We start from the raw sequence: 14,573 nt of genomic DNA, 5'->3' as shown, positions 1-14,573 counted from the left end.
GTGTTAGTAGTATTAGTAGTAGTATATTTAGTGGTAGTGGTAGTAGTAGTATTAGTAGTAGTATATTTAGTAGTAGTAGTGTTAGTAGTATTAGTAGTAGTATATTTAGTAGTAATATCAGTAGTAGAAGTATTAGTAGTAGTATATTTAGTAGTAGTATTAGTAGTATTATTAGTAGTATATTTAGTGGTAGTGGTAGTAGTAGTATTAGTTGTAGTAGTATTATTAGTAGCATATTTAGTGGTAGTGGTAGTAGTAGTATTAGTAGTATATTTAGTAGTAGTAGTAGTGTTAGTAGTAGTACATTTAGTAGTAGTTTATTTATTAGTAGTGGTAGTAGTAGTAGTATTAGTAGTATATTTAGTAGTAGTGTTAGTAGTAGTATTATTAGTAGTATATTTATTAGGAGTAGTGTTAGTAGTAGTACATTTAGTAGTATATTTATTAGTAGTGGTAGTAGTATATATAGTAGTATATTTAGAAGTAGTAGTGTTAGTAGTAGTATTAGTAGTAGTATATTTAGTAGTAGTATTAGTAGTAGTATTAGTAGTATATTTAGTGGTAGTGATAGTAGTAGTATTAGTTGTAGTAGTATTAGTAGTAGTATATTTAGTAGTAGTACTGATAGTGTTAGTAGTATTAGTAGTATTATTAGTATATTTAGTAGTATATCTAGTAGTAGTGGTAGTAGTAGTATTAGTTGTAGTAGTATTAGTAGTAGTATATTTAGTAATACTAGTGATAGTATTAGTAGTAGTATTAGTAGTATATTTAGTAGTATATTTAGTAGTAGTGTTAGTATTAGTAGTAGTATATTTACTAGTAGTGGTAGTGTTAGTATTAGTAGTATTAGTAGTAGTGGTAGTGTTAGTATTAGTAGTATTATTAGTAGTATATTTAGTGGTAGCGGTAGTAGAAGTTTTAGTTGTAGTAGTATTCGTAGTAGTATATTTAGTAGTGGTAGTAGTGTTAGTAGTATTAGTAGTATTATTCGTAGTATTTTAGTAGTATATTTAGTAGTAGTGGTAGTAGTATTAGTTGTATTAGTATTAGTATATTTAGTAGTAGTAGTGTTAGTAGTATTATTAGTAGTATATTTAGTAGTAGTAGTGATAGTATTAGTAGTATTAGTTGTAGTATTAGTTGTAGTATATTTAGTAGTAGTGGTAGTGTTAGTATTAGTAGGATTAGTAGTAGTGTTAGTATTAGTAGTATTATTAGTAGTATATTTAGTAGTATATTTAGTAGTAGTGTTAGTATTAGTAGAAGTATATTTAGTAGTAGTGGTGGGCTAGTATTAGTAGTATTAGTAGTAGTGGTAGTGATAGTATTAGTAGTATTATTAGTGATATATTTAGTAGTATATTTAGTAGTCGTTGTGTTAGAATTAGTAGTTTTATATTTACTAGTAGTAGTAGTATTAGTAGTATATTTAGTGGTAGTGGTAGTAGTAGTATTAGTTGTAGTAGTATTAGTTGTATATTTAGTAGTGTATTTAGTAGTAGTATTATTAGTAGTATATTTAGTAGTAGTAGTATATTTAGTAGTAGTGGTAGTGTTAGTATTAGCAGTATTATTATTAGTATATTTTGTAGTAGTGTTAGTATTAGCAGTAGTATTATTATTAGTAGTGTTAGTATTAGTAGTACTATATTTAGTAGTATTATTATTAGTACTAGTATATTTAGTGGTAGTGGAAGTAGTAATATTAGTTGTAGTATTAGTAGTATATTTAGTAGTGGTAGTAGTAGTGTTAGAATTATATTTAGTAGTAGTATTAGTAGTATTATTAGTATATTTAGTGGTAGTAGTATTATTAGTAGTATATTTAGTGGTAGTAGGAGTAGTATTAGTAGTAGTATATTTAGTGGTAGTAGTATTATTAGTAATATATTTAGTAGTATATTTAGTAGTATTAGTAGTAGTATATTTAGTGGCAGTAGTATTATTAGTAATATATTTAGTAGTATATTTAGTAGTAGTATTAGTAGTATTATTAGTAATATTATTAGTAGTATATTTAGCAGTATATTTAGTAGTAGTGTTAGTATTAGTATATTTAGTAGTAGTGTTAGTATTATTAGTAGTGTATTTAGTAGGAGTATTAGTAATATATTTAGTAGTATATTTAGTAGTAGTGTTAGTGTTAGTAGTATATTTAGTAAAAGTATTAGTAGTATTAGTAGTAGTATATTTAGTGGTAGTAATAGTATTAGTAGTATTATTAGTAGTATATTTTAATGGTAGTGGTAGTGGTAGTATTAGTAGTAGTGGTAGTGTTAGTATTAGTAGTATTATTAGTATATTTAGTGGTAGTGGTAGTAGTAGTATTTGTTGCAGTAGTATTAGTAGTATATTTAGTAGTGGTAGTGGTAGTGTTAGTAGTAGTATATTTAGTAGTAGTATTAGTATTATTATTAGTAGTATATTTAGTGGTAGTGGTAGTAGTATTAGTTGTAGCAGTATTAGTAGTATATTTAGTAGTGGTAGTGTTAGTAGTAGTATATTTAGTAGTAGTATTAGTATTATTAGTAGTATATTTAGTGGTAGTGGTAGTAGTAGTATTAGTTGTAGTAGTATTAGGAGTATATTTAGTAGTGGCAGTGATAGTGTTAGTAGTAGTATATTTAGTAGTAGTATTAGTATTATTAGTAGTATATTTAGTGGTAGTTGTAGTAGTAGTATTTGTTTTAGTAGTATTAGTAGTATATTTAGTAGTGGTAGTGGCAGTGTTAGTAGTAGCATATTTAGTAGTAGTATTATTAGTAGTATATTTAGTGGTAGTGGTAGTAGTAGTATTAGTTGTAGTAGTATTAGTAGTATATTTAGTAGTGGTAGTGTTAGTAGTATATTTAGTAGTAGTATTATTTAGTAGCATATTTAGTGGTAGTAGTATTTGTTGTAGTAGTATTAGTAGTATATTTAGTAGTGGTAGTGGCAGTGTTAGTAGTAGTATATTTAGTAGTAGTAGTATTATTAGTAGTATATTTAGTGGTAGTAGTATTAGTTGTAGTAGTATTAGTACTATATTTAGTAGTGGTACTGTTAGTAGTAGTATATTTAGTATTAGTAGTATTATTAGTAGTATATTTAGTGGTAGTAGTATTAGTTGTAGTAGTATTAGTAGTATATTTAGTAGTGGTAGTGTTAGTAGTAGTATATTTAGTAGTAGTATTAGTAGTATTATTAGTAGTATATTTAGTGGTAGCATTAGTTGTAGTAGTATTAGTAGTATATTTAGTAGTGGTAGTGTTAGTAGTAGTATATTTAGTAGTAGTATTAGTAGTATTATTTGTAGTATATTTAGTGGTAGTACCCAGGGTCCGTGCGAGGTTGTTGAAGTTGTTAAGGTGGTAGCGACCATCCTCCGTCACGGTCCCATTAACTCCGACCACCACCTGATAGAAGTCTTTCACCCCACTGCCACTAGGAGACACAGACAAAGTTCCCCCAGGTAGCCTCTAGCAGGGCTGCAGGGGCAAGTGCTGCTAGCTAGCGAGTAGCAGCAGCAGTGTCTATGTACTACACACACCACACACAGACAAAGCTACCCCAGGTAGCCTCTAGCAGGGCTGTAGGGGCAAGTGCTGCTAGCTAGCGAGTAGTAACAGCAGTGTCTATGTACTACACACACCACACACAGACAAAGCTCCCCCAGGTAGCCTCTAGCAGGGCTGTAGGGGCAAGTGCTGTTAGCTAGCGAGTAGCAGCAGTGGCTATGTACTAAACACACCACACCCAGACAAAGCTCCCCCAGGTAGCCTCTAGTAGGGATGTAGGGGCAAGTGCTGTTAGCTAGCGAGTAGCAGCAGCAGTGTCTATGTACTACACACACCACACACAGACAAAGCTCCCCCAGGTAGCCTCTAGCAGGGCTATAGGGGCAAGTGCTGTTAGCTAGCGAGTAGCAGCAGCAGTGTCTATGTACTACACACACCACACCCAGACAAAGCTCCCCCAGGTAGCCTCTAGCAGGGCTGTAGGGGCAAGTGCTGTTAGCTAGCGAGTAGCAACAGCAGTGTCTATGTACTACACACACCACACACAGACAAAGCTCCCCCAGGTAGCCTCTAGCTGTAGGGGCAAGTGCAGCTAGTAACGAGATGTATAGGATGGAGATGTATATGATGGAGATGTATAGGAGATGTATATGAGGAGATTTATAGGAGGAAATGTATAGGAGATGTATAGGAGTTGGAGATGTATAGGAGATGTATAGGAGGAGATGTATAGGAGATGTTTTATGAGTTGGATATGTATAGGAGATGTATAGGAGATGTTTATGAGTTGGAGATGTTTAGGAGGATATGTATAGGAGATGTATATGAGGAGATGTATAGGAGGAGACGTTTATGAGTTGGAGATGTTTATGAGTTGGAGATGTTTAGGAGGAGATATAAATGAGGAGATGTTTATGAGTTGGAGATGTATAGGAGGAGATGTATAGGAGATGCATAGGAGGATATGTAAATGAGGAGATGTTTATCAGTTGGAGATGTTTATGAGTAGGAGATGTATTGGAGATGTATAGGAGCTGTATAGGGGGAGATGTATAGGATATGTATATGCGATGTATAGGAGATGTATAGGAGTTGGAGATGTATAGGAGGAGATGTATAGGAGATGTCGAGGAGATGTACAGGGGGAGATGTTTATGAGTTGAAGATGTTTATGAGTTGGAGATGTATAAGAGATGTACAGGGGGAGATGTTTATGAGTTGGAGATGTTTATGAGTTGGAGATGTATAGGAGATGTACAGGGGGAGATGTTTATGAGTTGGAGATATTTATGAGTTGGAGATGTTTATGAGTTGGAGATGTTTATGAGTTGGACATGTTTATGAGTTGGAGATGTATAAGAGATGTACAGGGGGAGATGTTTATGAGTTGGAGATGTTTATGAGTTGGAGATGTTTATGAGTTGGAGATGTATAGGAGATGTACAGGGGGAGATGTTTATGAGTTGGAGATGTTTATGAGTTGGAGATGTTTATGAGTTGGAGATGTATAAGAGATGTACAGGGGGAGATGTTTATGAGTTGGAGATGTTTATGAGTTGGAGATGTTTATGAGTTGGAGATGTATAGAAGATGTACAGGGGGAAATGTTTATGAGTTGGAGATGTTTATGAGTTGGAGATGTTTATGAGTTGGAGATGTTTATGAGTTGGAGATGTTTATGAGTTGGAGATGTTTATGAGTTGGAGATGTTTATGAGTTGGAGATGTTTATGAGATGTACAGGGGGAGATGTTTATGAGTTGGAGATGTTTATGAGTTGGAGATGTTTATGAGTTTGAGATGTTTATGAGTTGGAGATGTTTATGAGTTGGAGATGTTTATGAGTTGGAGATGTTTATGAGTTGGAGATGTTTATGAGTTGGAGATGTTTATGAGTTGGAGATGTTTATGAGTTGGAGATGTTTATGAGATGTACAGGGAGAGATGTTTATGAGTTGGAGATGTTTATGAGTTGGAGATGTTTATGAGTTGGAGATGTTTATGTATTGGATATGTTTATGAGTTGGAGATGTTTATGAGTTGGAGATGTTTATGATTTGGAGATGTTTATGAGTTGGAGATGTTTATGAGTTGGAGATGTTTATGAGTTGGAGATGTTTATGAGTTGTAGATGTTTATGAGTTGGAGATGTTTATGAGTTGGAGATGTTTATGAGTTGGAGATGTTTATGAGTTGGAGATGTTTATGAGTTGGAGATGTATAGGAGATGTACAGGAGAGATGTTTATGAGTTGGAGATGTTTATGAGTTGGAGATGTTTATGAGTTGGAGATGTTTATGATTTGGAGATGTTTATGAGTTGGAGATGTTTATGAGTTGGAGATGTTTATGAGTTGGAGATGTTTATGAGTTGTAGATGTTTATGAGTTGGAGATGTTTATGAGTTGGAGATGTTTATGAGTTGGAGATGTTTATGGGTTGGAGATGTTTATGAGTTGGAGATGTTATGAGTTGGAGATGATGTTTATGAGTTGGAGATGTTTATGAGTTGGAGATGTTCTCACTTGCAGCAGTTTGGGTGCAGGACTCCAGCGAAGATCTCCATGGCGACGATGGCGAAGGCGAAGTGGAAGACCAACGTGGTGATGGCGAAGCTGAGGGACATCAACATCATCAACATCAACATCATCAACATCATCAACATCAACATCATCAACATCAACATCATCAACATCAACATCAACAACATCAACATCATCAACATCATCAACATCAACATCAACATCATCAACATCACCATCAACATCATCAACATCAACATCATCAACATCAACATCATCAACATCACCATCAACATCAACATCATCAACATCAACATCATCAACATCAACATCATCAACATCATCAACATCAACATCATCAACATCAACATCATCAACATCAACATCAACATCATCAACATCAACATCATCAACATCAACATCATCAACAACAACATCATCAACATCAACATCATCAACATCATCAACATCACCATCAACATCATCAACATCAACATCACCAACAACAACATCATCAACATCATCAACATCAACATCAACATCATCAACATCAACATCATCAACATCAACATCATCAACATCATCAACATCATCAACATCATCAACATCAACATCATCAACATCAACATCACCAACATCAACATCATCAACATCAACATCATCAACATCAACATCATCAACATCATCAACATCAACATCACCATCAACATCATCAACATCAACATCATCAACATCAACATCATCAACATCAACATCATCAACATCAACATCATCAACATCAACATCATCATCAACATCAACATCATCAACATCATCAACATCACCATCAACATCAACATCATCAACATCAACATCATCAACATCAACAACATCAACATCATCAACATCAACATCATCAACATCATCAACATCAACATCAACATCATCAACATCAACATCATCAACATCAACAACATCATCAACATCAACATCACCATCAACATCATCAACATCAACATCATCAACATCATCAACATCAACATCAACATCATCAACATCATCATCATCAACATCAACATCATCAACATCAACATCATCAACATCACCATCATCAACATCAACATCATCAACATCAACATCATCAACATCAACATCATCAACATCATCAACATCAACATCATCAACATCACTATCAACATCACCATCAACCCCATCAACATCAACATCAACAACATCACAATCAACATCATCAACATCATCAACATCAACATCATCAACATCAACATCATCAACATCACCATCAACATCAACATCATCAACATCAACATCAACATCATCAACATCATCAACATCAACATCATCAACATCAACATCATCAACATCATCAACATCACCATCAACATCATCAACATCATCAACATCATCAACATCATCAACATCACCATCACCATCATCAACATCATCAACATCACCAACATCACCATCAACATCATCAACATCATCAACATCAACATCATCATCAACATCAACATCATCAACATCATCATCAACATCACCACCATCAACATCATCAACATCACCACACATCAACATCATCAACATCAACATCACCATCAACATCATCAACATCACCATCAACATCACCATCAACATCATCAACATCACCATCAACATCATCAACATCACCATCAACATCACCATCAACATCATCAAGATCACCATCATCACACATCACCATCAAAACCATCAACAACATCACCATCACCACCATGAACATCAACATCACCATCATCATCACCATCAACATCAACATCACCATCATCACCATCAACATCACCATCAAAACATCACCACCATCAACATCACCATCACCACCATCAACATCACCACCATCAACATCACCATCAACATCACCATCAACATCAACACCATCAACATCACCATCAACAACATCACCACCATCAACATCACCATCACCACCATCAACATCACCATCACCACCATCAACATCACCTTCAACATCAACATCAACCTTCAACATCAACACCATCAACATCACCACCATCAACATCACCATCAACATCAACATCACATCACCATCAACATCAACACCATCAACATCACCATCAACATCACCATCAACATCACCATCAACGCCATCAACATCAACAACATCACCACCATCAACATCACCATCAACATCACCATCACCACCATCAACATCACCATCAACATCACCATCAACATCAACATCACCATCAACATCAACACCATCAACATCATCATCAACATCATCATCATCATCACCAACATCAACATCACCATTGACACCATCAACATCAACATCATCAACATCAACATCATCACCATCAACTTCACCATCACCATCACCACCATCAACATCATCAACATCAACATCAACATCATCAACATCAACATCACCATCAACATCATCAACATCACCATCATCAACATCATCAACATCAACATCACCATCAACATCACCATCAACATCACCATCACCATCAACATCACCATCAACATCACCATCATCAACATCATCAACATCAACATCACCATCAACATCATCAACATCACAATCAACATCACCATCACCATCAACATCACCATCAACATCACCATCAACATCACCATCACCATCAACATCACAATCAACATCATCAACATCATCAACATCATCACCATCAACATCATCAACATCATCAACATCACCATCAACATCAACATCATCAACATCAACATCAACATCATCAACATCATCAACATCAACATCATCAACATCAACATCATCAACATCATCAACATCACCATCAACATCATCAACATCATCAACATCATCAACATCATCAACATCACCATCAACATCATCAACATCATCAACATCACCAACATCACCATCAACATCATCAACATCATCAACATCAACATCATCATCAACATCAACATCATCAACATCATCATCAACATCACCACCATCAACATCATCAACATCACCATCAACATCATCAACATCAACATCACCATCAACATCATCAACATCATCAACATCACCATCAACATCACCATCAACATCATCAACATCACCATCAACATCATCAACATCACCATCAACATCACCATCAACATCATCAAGATCACCATCATCACACATCACCATCAAAACCATCAACAACATCACCATCACCACCATGAACATCAACATCACCATCAACATCACCATCAACATCAACATCACCATCATCACCATCAACATCACCATCAAAACATCACCACCATCAACATCACCATCACCACCATCAACATCACCACCATCAACATCACCATCAACATCACCATCAACATCAACACCATCAACATCACCATCAACAACATCACCACCATCAACATCACCATCACCACCATCAACATCACCATCACCACCATCAACATCACCTTCAACATCAACATCACCATCAACATCAACACCATCAACATCAACACCATCAACATCACCATCAACATCACCATCAACCCCATCAACATCAACATCACCATCACCATCAACATCAACACCATCAACATCACCATCAACATCACCATCAACATCACCATCAACGCCATCAACATCAACAACATCACCACCATCAACATCACCATCAACATCACCATCACCACCATCAACATCACCATCAACATCACCATCAACATCAACATCACCATCAACATCAACACCATCAACATCATCATCAACATCATCATCATCATCACCAACATCAACATCACCATTGACACCATCAACATCAACATCATCAACATCAACATCATCACCATCAACTTCACCATCACCATCACCACCATCAACATCACCATCAACATCAACATCATCAACATCAACATCATCAACATCACCACCATCAACATCACCATCAACATCATCAACATCACCATCAACATCACCATCAACATCACCATCAACATCACCATCACCATCAACATCACCATCAACATCACCATCAACATCAACATCATCAACATCAACATCACCATCAACATCATCAACATCACAATCAACATCACCATCACCATCAACATCACCATCAACATCACCATCAACATCACCATCACCATCAACATCACCATCAACATCACCATCACCATCAACATCATCACCATCAACATCATCAACATCAACACCATCAACATCACCATCAACATCAACATCATCAACATCAACATCACCATCAACATCATCAACATCACCATCAACATCACCATCAACATCATCAACATCACCATCAACATCACCATCAACATCATCAAGATCACCATCATCACACATCACCATCAAAACCATCAACAACATCACCATCACCACCATGAACATCAACATCACCATCAACATCACCATCAACATCAACATCACCATCATCACCATCAACATCACCATCAACATCATCAACATCAACATCATCAACATCACCATCAACATCATCAACATCAACATCACCATCACATCACCATCAACATCAACATCATCAACATCAACATCACCATCAACATCATCAACATCACCATCAACATCACCATCAACATCATCAACATCACCATCAACATCATCAACATCACCATCAACATCACCATCAACATCATCAAGATCACCATCATCACACATCACCATCAAAACCATCATCAACATCACCATCACCACCATGAACATCAACATCACCATCAACATCACCATCAACATCAACATCACCATCATCACCATCAACATCACCATCAAAACATCACCACCATCAACATCACCATCACCACCATCAACATCACCACCATCAACATCACCATCAACATCACCATCAACATCAACACCATCAACATCACCATCAACAACATCACCACCATCAACATCACCATCACCACCATCAACATCACCATCACCACCATCAACATCACCTTCAACATCAACATCACCATCAACATCAACACCATCAACATCAACACCATCAACATCACCATCAACATCACCATCAACCCCATCAACATCAACATCACCATCACCATCAACATCAACACCATCAACATCACCATCAACATCACCATCAACATCACCATCAACGCCATCAACATCAACAACATCACCACCATCAACATCACCATCAACATCACCATCACCACCATCAACATCACCATCAACATCACCATCAACATCAACATCACCATCAACATCAACACCATCAACATCATCATCAACATCATCATCATCATCACCAACATCAACATCACCATTGACACCATCAACATCAACATCATCAACATCAACATCATCACCATCAACTTCACCATCACCATCACCACCATCAACATCACCATCAACATCAACATCATCAACATCAACATCATCAACATCACCACCATCAACATCACCATCAACATCATCAACATCACCATCAACATCACCATCAACATCACCATCAACATCACCATCACCATCAACATCACCATCAACATCACCATCAACATCAACATCATCAACATCAACATCACCATCAACATCATCAACATCACAATCAACATCACCATCACCATCAACATCACCATCAACATCACCATCAACATCACCATCACCATCAACATCACCATCAACATCACCATCACCATCAACATCATCACCATCAACATCATCAACATCAACACCATCAACATCACCATCAACATCAACATCATCAACATCAACATCACCATCAACATCATCAACATCACCATCAACATCATCAACATCACCATCAACATCACCATCAACATCATCAAGATCACCATCATCACACATCACCATCAAAACCATCAACAACATCACCATCACCACCATGAACATCAACATCACCATCAACATCACCATCAACATCAACATCACCATCATCACCATCAACATCACCATCAACATCATCAACATCAACATCATCAACATCACCATCAACATCATCAACATCAACATCACCATCAACATCACCATCAACATCAACATCATCAACATCAACATCACCATCAACATCATCAACATCACCATCAACATCACCATCAACATCATCAACATCACCATCAACATCATCAACATCACCATCAACATCACCATCAACATCATCAAGATCACCATCATCACACATCACCATCAAAACCATCAACAACATCACCATCACCACCATGAACATCAACATCACCATCAACATCACCATCAACATCAACATCACCATCATCACCATCAACATCACCATCAAAACATCACCACCATCAACATCACCATCACCACCATCAACATCACCACCATCAACATCACCATCAACATCACCATCAACATCAACACCATCAACATCACCATCAACAACATCACCACCATCAACATCACCATCACCACCATCAACATCACCATCACCACCATCAACATCACCTTCAACATCAACATCACCATCAACATCAACACCATCAACATCAACACCATCAACATCACCATCAACATCACCATCAACCCCATCAACATCAACATCACCATCACCATCAACATCAACACCATCAACATCACCATCAACATCACCATCAACATCACCATCAACGCCATCAACATCAACAACATCACACCCATCAACATCACCATCAACATCACCATCACCACCATCAACATCACCATCAACATCAACATCACCATCACATCAACACCATCAACATCATCATCAACATCATCATCATCATCACCAACATCAACATCACCATTGACACCATCAACATCAATATCATCAACATCAACATCACCACCATCAACATCACCATCACCATCATCAACACAACCATCAACATCACCATCAACATCACCATCAACATCACCATCAACATCACCATCATCACCATCAACATCAACACCATCAACATCAACATCACCATCAACATCACCATCAACATCAACATCACCATCACCGTCATCATCAACACCATCAACATCATCACCATCAACATCAACACCACGTGTGATGGCGAAGCTGATGGGGCAATCAACATCATCATCAACATCACCATCATCACATCAACATCATCATCAACATCATCATCAACATCACCCTCACCATCAACATCACCACCATCAACATCACCATCAACATCACCATCACCATCAACATCACCACCATCACCATCAACATCACCATCAACATCACCATCACCACATCAACATCACCATCAACATCAATCATCATCAACATCACCACCATCAACATCACCATCAACATCACCACCATCAACATCATCATCAACAACACCATCAACATCACCACCATCAACATCACCACCATCAACATCACCACCATCAACATCACCACCATCAACATCACCACCAACATCATCATCAACATCACCATCAACAACATCATAACATCTCCATACGTATCACATCATCAACATCACCATCCAACATCATCAACATCATCACCATCAACATCAACACCATCAACATCACCATCATCAACATCATCATCAACATCACATCAACACACGTTGGGGGCTATCAACATCACCATCATCAACATCACCATCACATCAACATCATCATCAACATCACCAACATCACCACCACCATCACCATCAACATCACACCACCCACACAACCACACCATCACCACCATCACCACACCATCACCATCACCATCACCACCACCACCATCACCACCATCACCATCACCACCATCACCACCATCACCATCACCACCATCCACCATCACACCTTCGCAGCACCACCATCACCACCATCACCATCACCACCATCACCACTACCACCATCACCACCACCACCATCACCACCATCACCACCACCATCACCACCATCACACATCCCCACCACCACACCATCACCACACCACCACCACACCACCACCATCACCACCATCACCACCATCACCACCACCATCACCACCATCACCACATTCTCCCACCATCACCACCACCATCACCATCCAACCACCATCACCATCACCACCACCATCACCACCACCATCACCACCACCACCATCACCATCACCACCAACTCACCATCACCACCAACCATCACCACCATCACCACCACCATCACCACCATCACCAATCACCACATCACCACCACCATCACCATCACATCACCATCGAACCACCACCATCACCACCATCATCACCACCATCACCACCACCATCACCACCACCATCACCACCCCACCACCACCATCACCACCACCATCACCACCACCACCACCATCACCACCACCATCAACCACCACCACCATCACCATCACCACCATCACCACCATCATCACCACCATCACCACCACCATCACCACCATCACCACCACCATCACCACCACCATCACCACCATCACCCCACACCACCACCATCACCACCACCACCACCATCACCACCACCATCACCACCACCACCATCACCACCACCATCACCACCACCATCACCACCACCCACCATCACCACCACCACACCACCATCACCACCATCACCACCACCACCACCATCACCACCACCACCATCACCACCACCACCACCACCATCAC

At 38.1% G+C, this 14,573-nt stretch overlaps 1 protein-coding gene across 2 annotated transcripts in view; it reads right to left on the bottom strand.

Annotated features, from left to right (window-relative positions):
- The window catches only part of LOC142907964 (two pore calcium channel protein 1-like), a 115,596-nt gene that overhangs the window by 28,895 nt on the left and 72,128 nt on the right, over positions 1-14,573 (bottom strand). For both annotated transcript variants that reach the window (XM_076058016.1, XM_076058017.1), the window contains 2 exons: positions 6,024-6,113; positions 3,317-3,426 (listed from right to left, as the gene is read on the bottom strand). In XM_076058016.1, the coding sequence (XP_075914131.1) occupies positions 3,317-3,426; positions 6,024-6,113 (200 nt within the window). The remainder of the gene's footprint in view (positions 1-3,316; positions 3,427-6,023; positions 6,114-14,573) is intronic.

The sequence above is a fragment of the Petromyzon marinus genome, assembly GCF_048934315.1.
Source record: "Petromyzon marinus isolate PM22_M1 ecotype Great Lakes invasive population chromosome 67 unlocalized genomic scaffold, UKy_Petmar_22M1.pri1.0 chr67_unloc.4, whole genome shotgun sequence".
Lineage (NCBI taxonomy): Eukaryota > Metazoa > Chordata > Hyperoartia > Petromyzontiformes > Petromyzontidae > Petromyzon > Petromyzon marinus.
The sequence above is the reverse complement of the archived record's forward strand: the minus strand, read 5'-3'. Positions and strand labels throughout refer to the sequence as shown.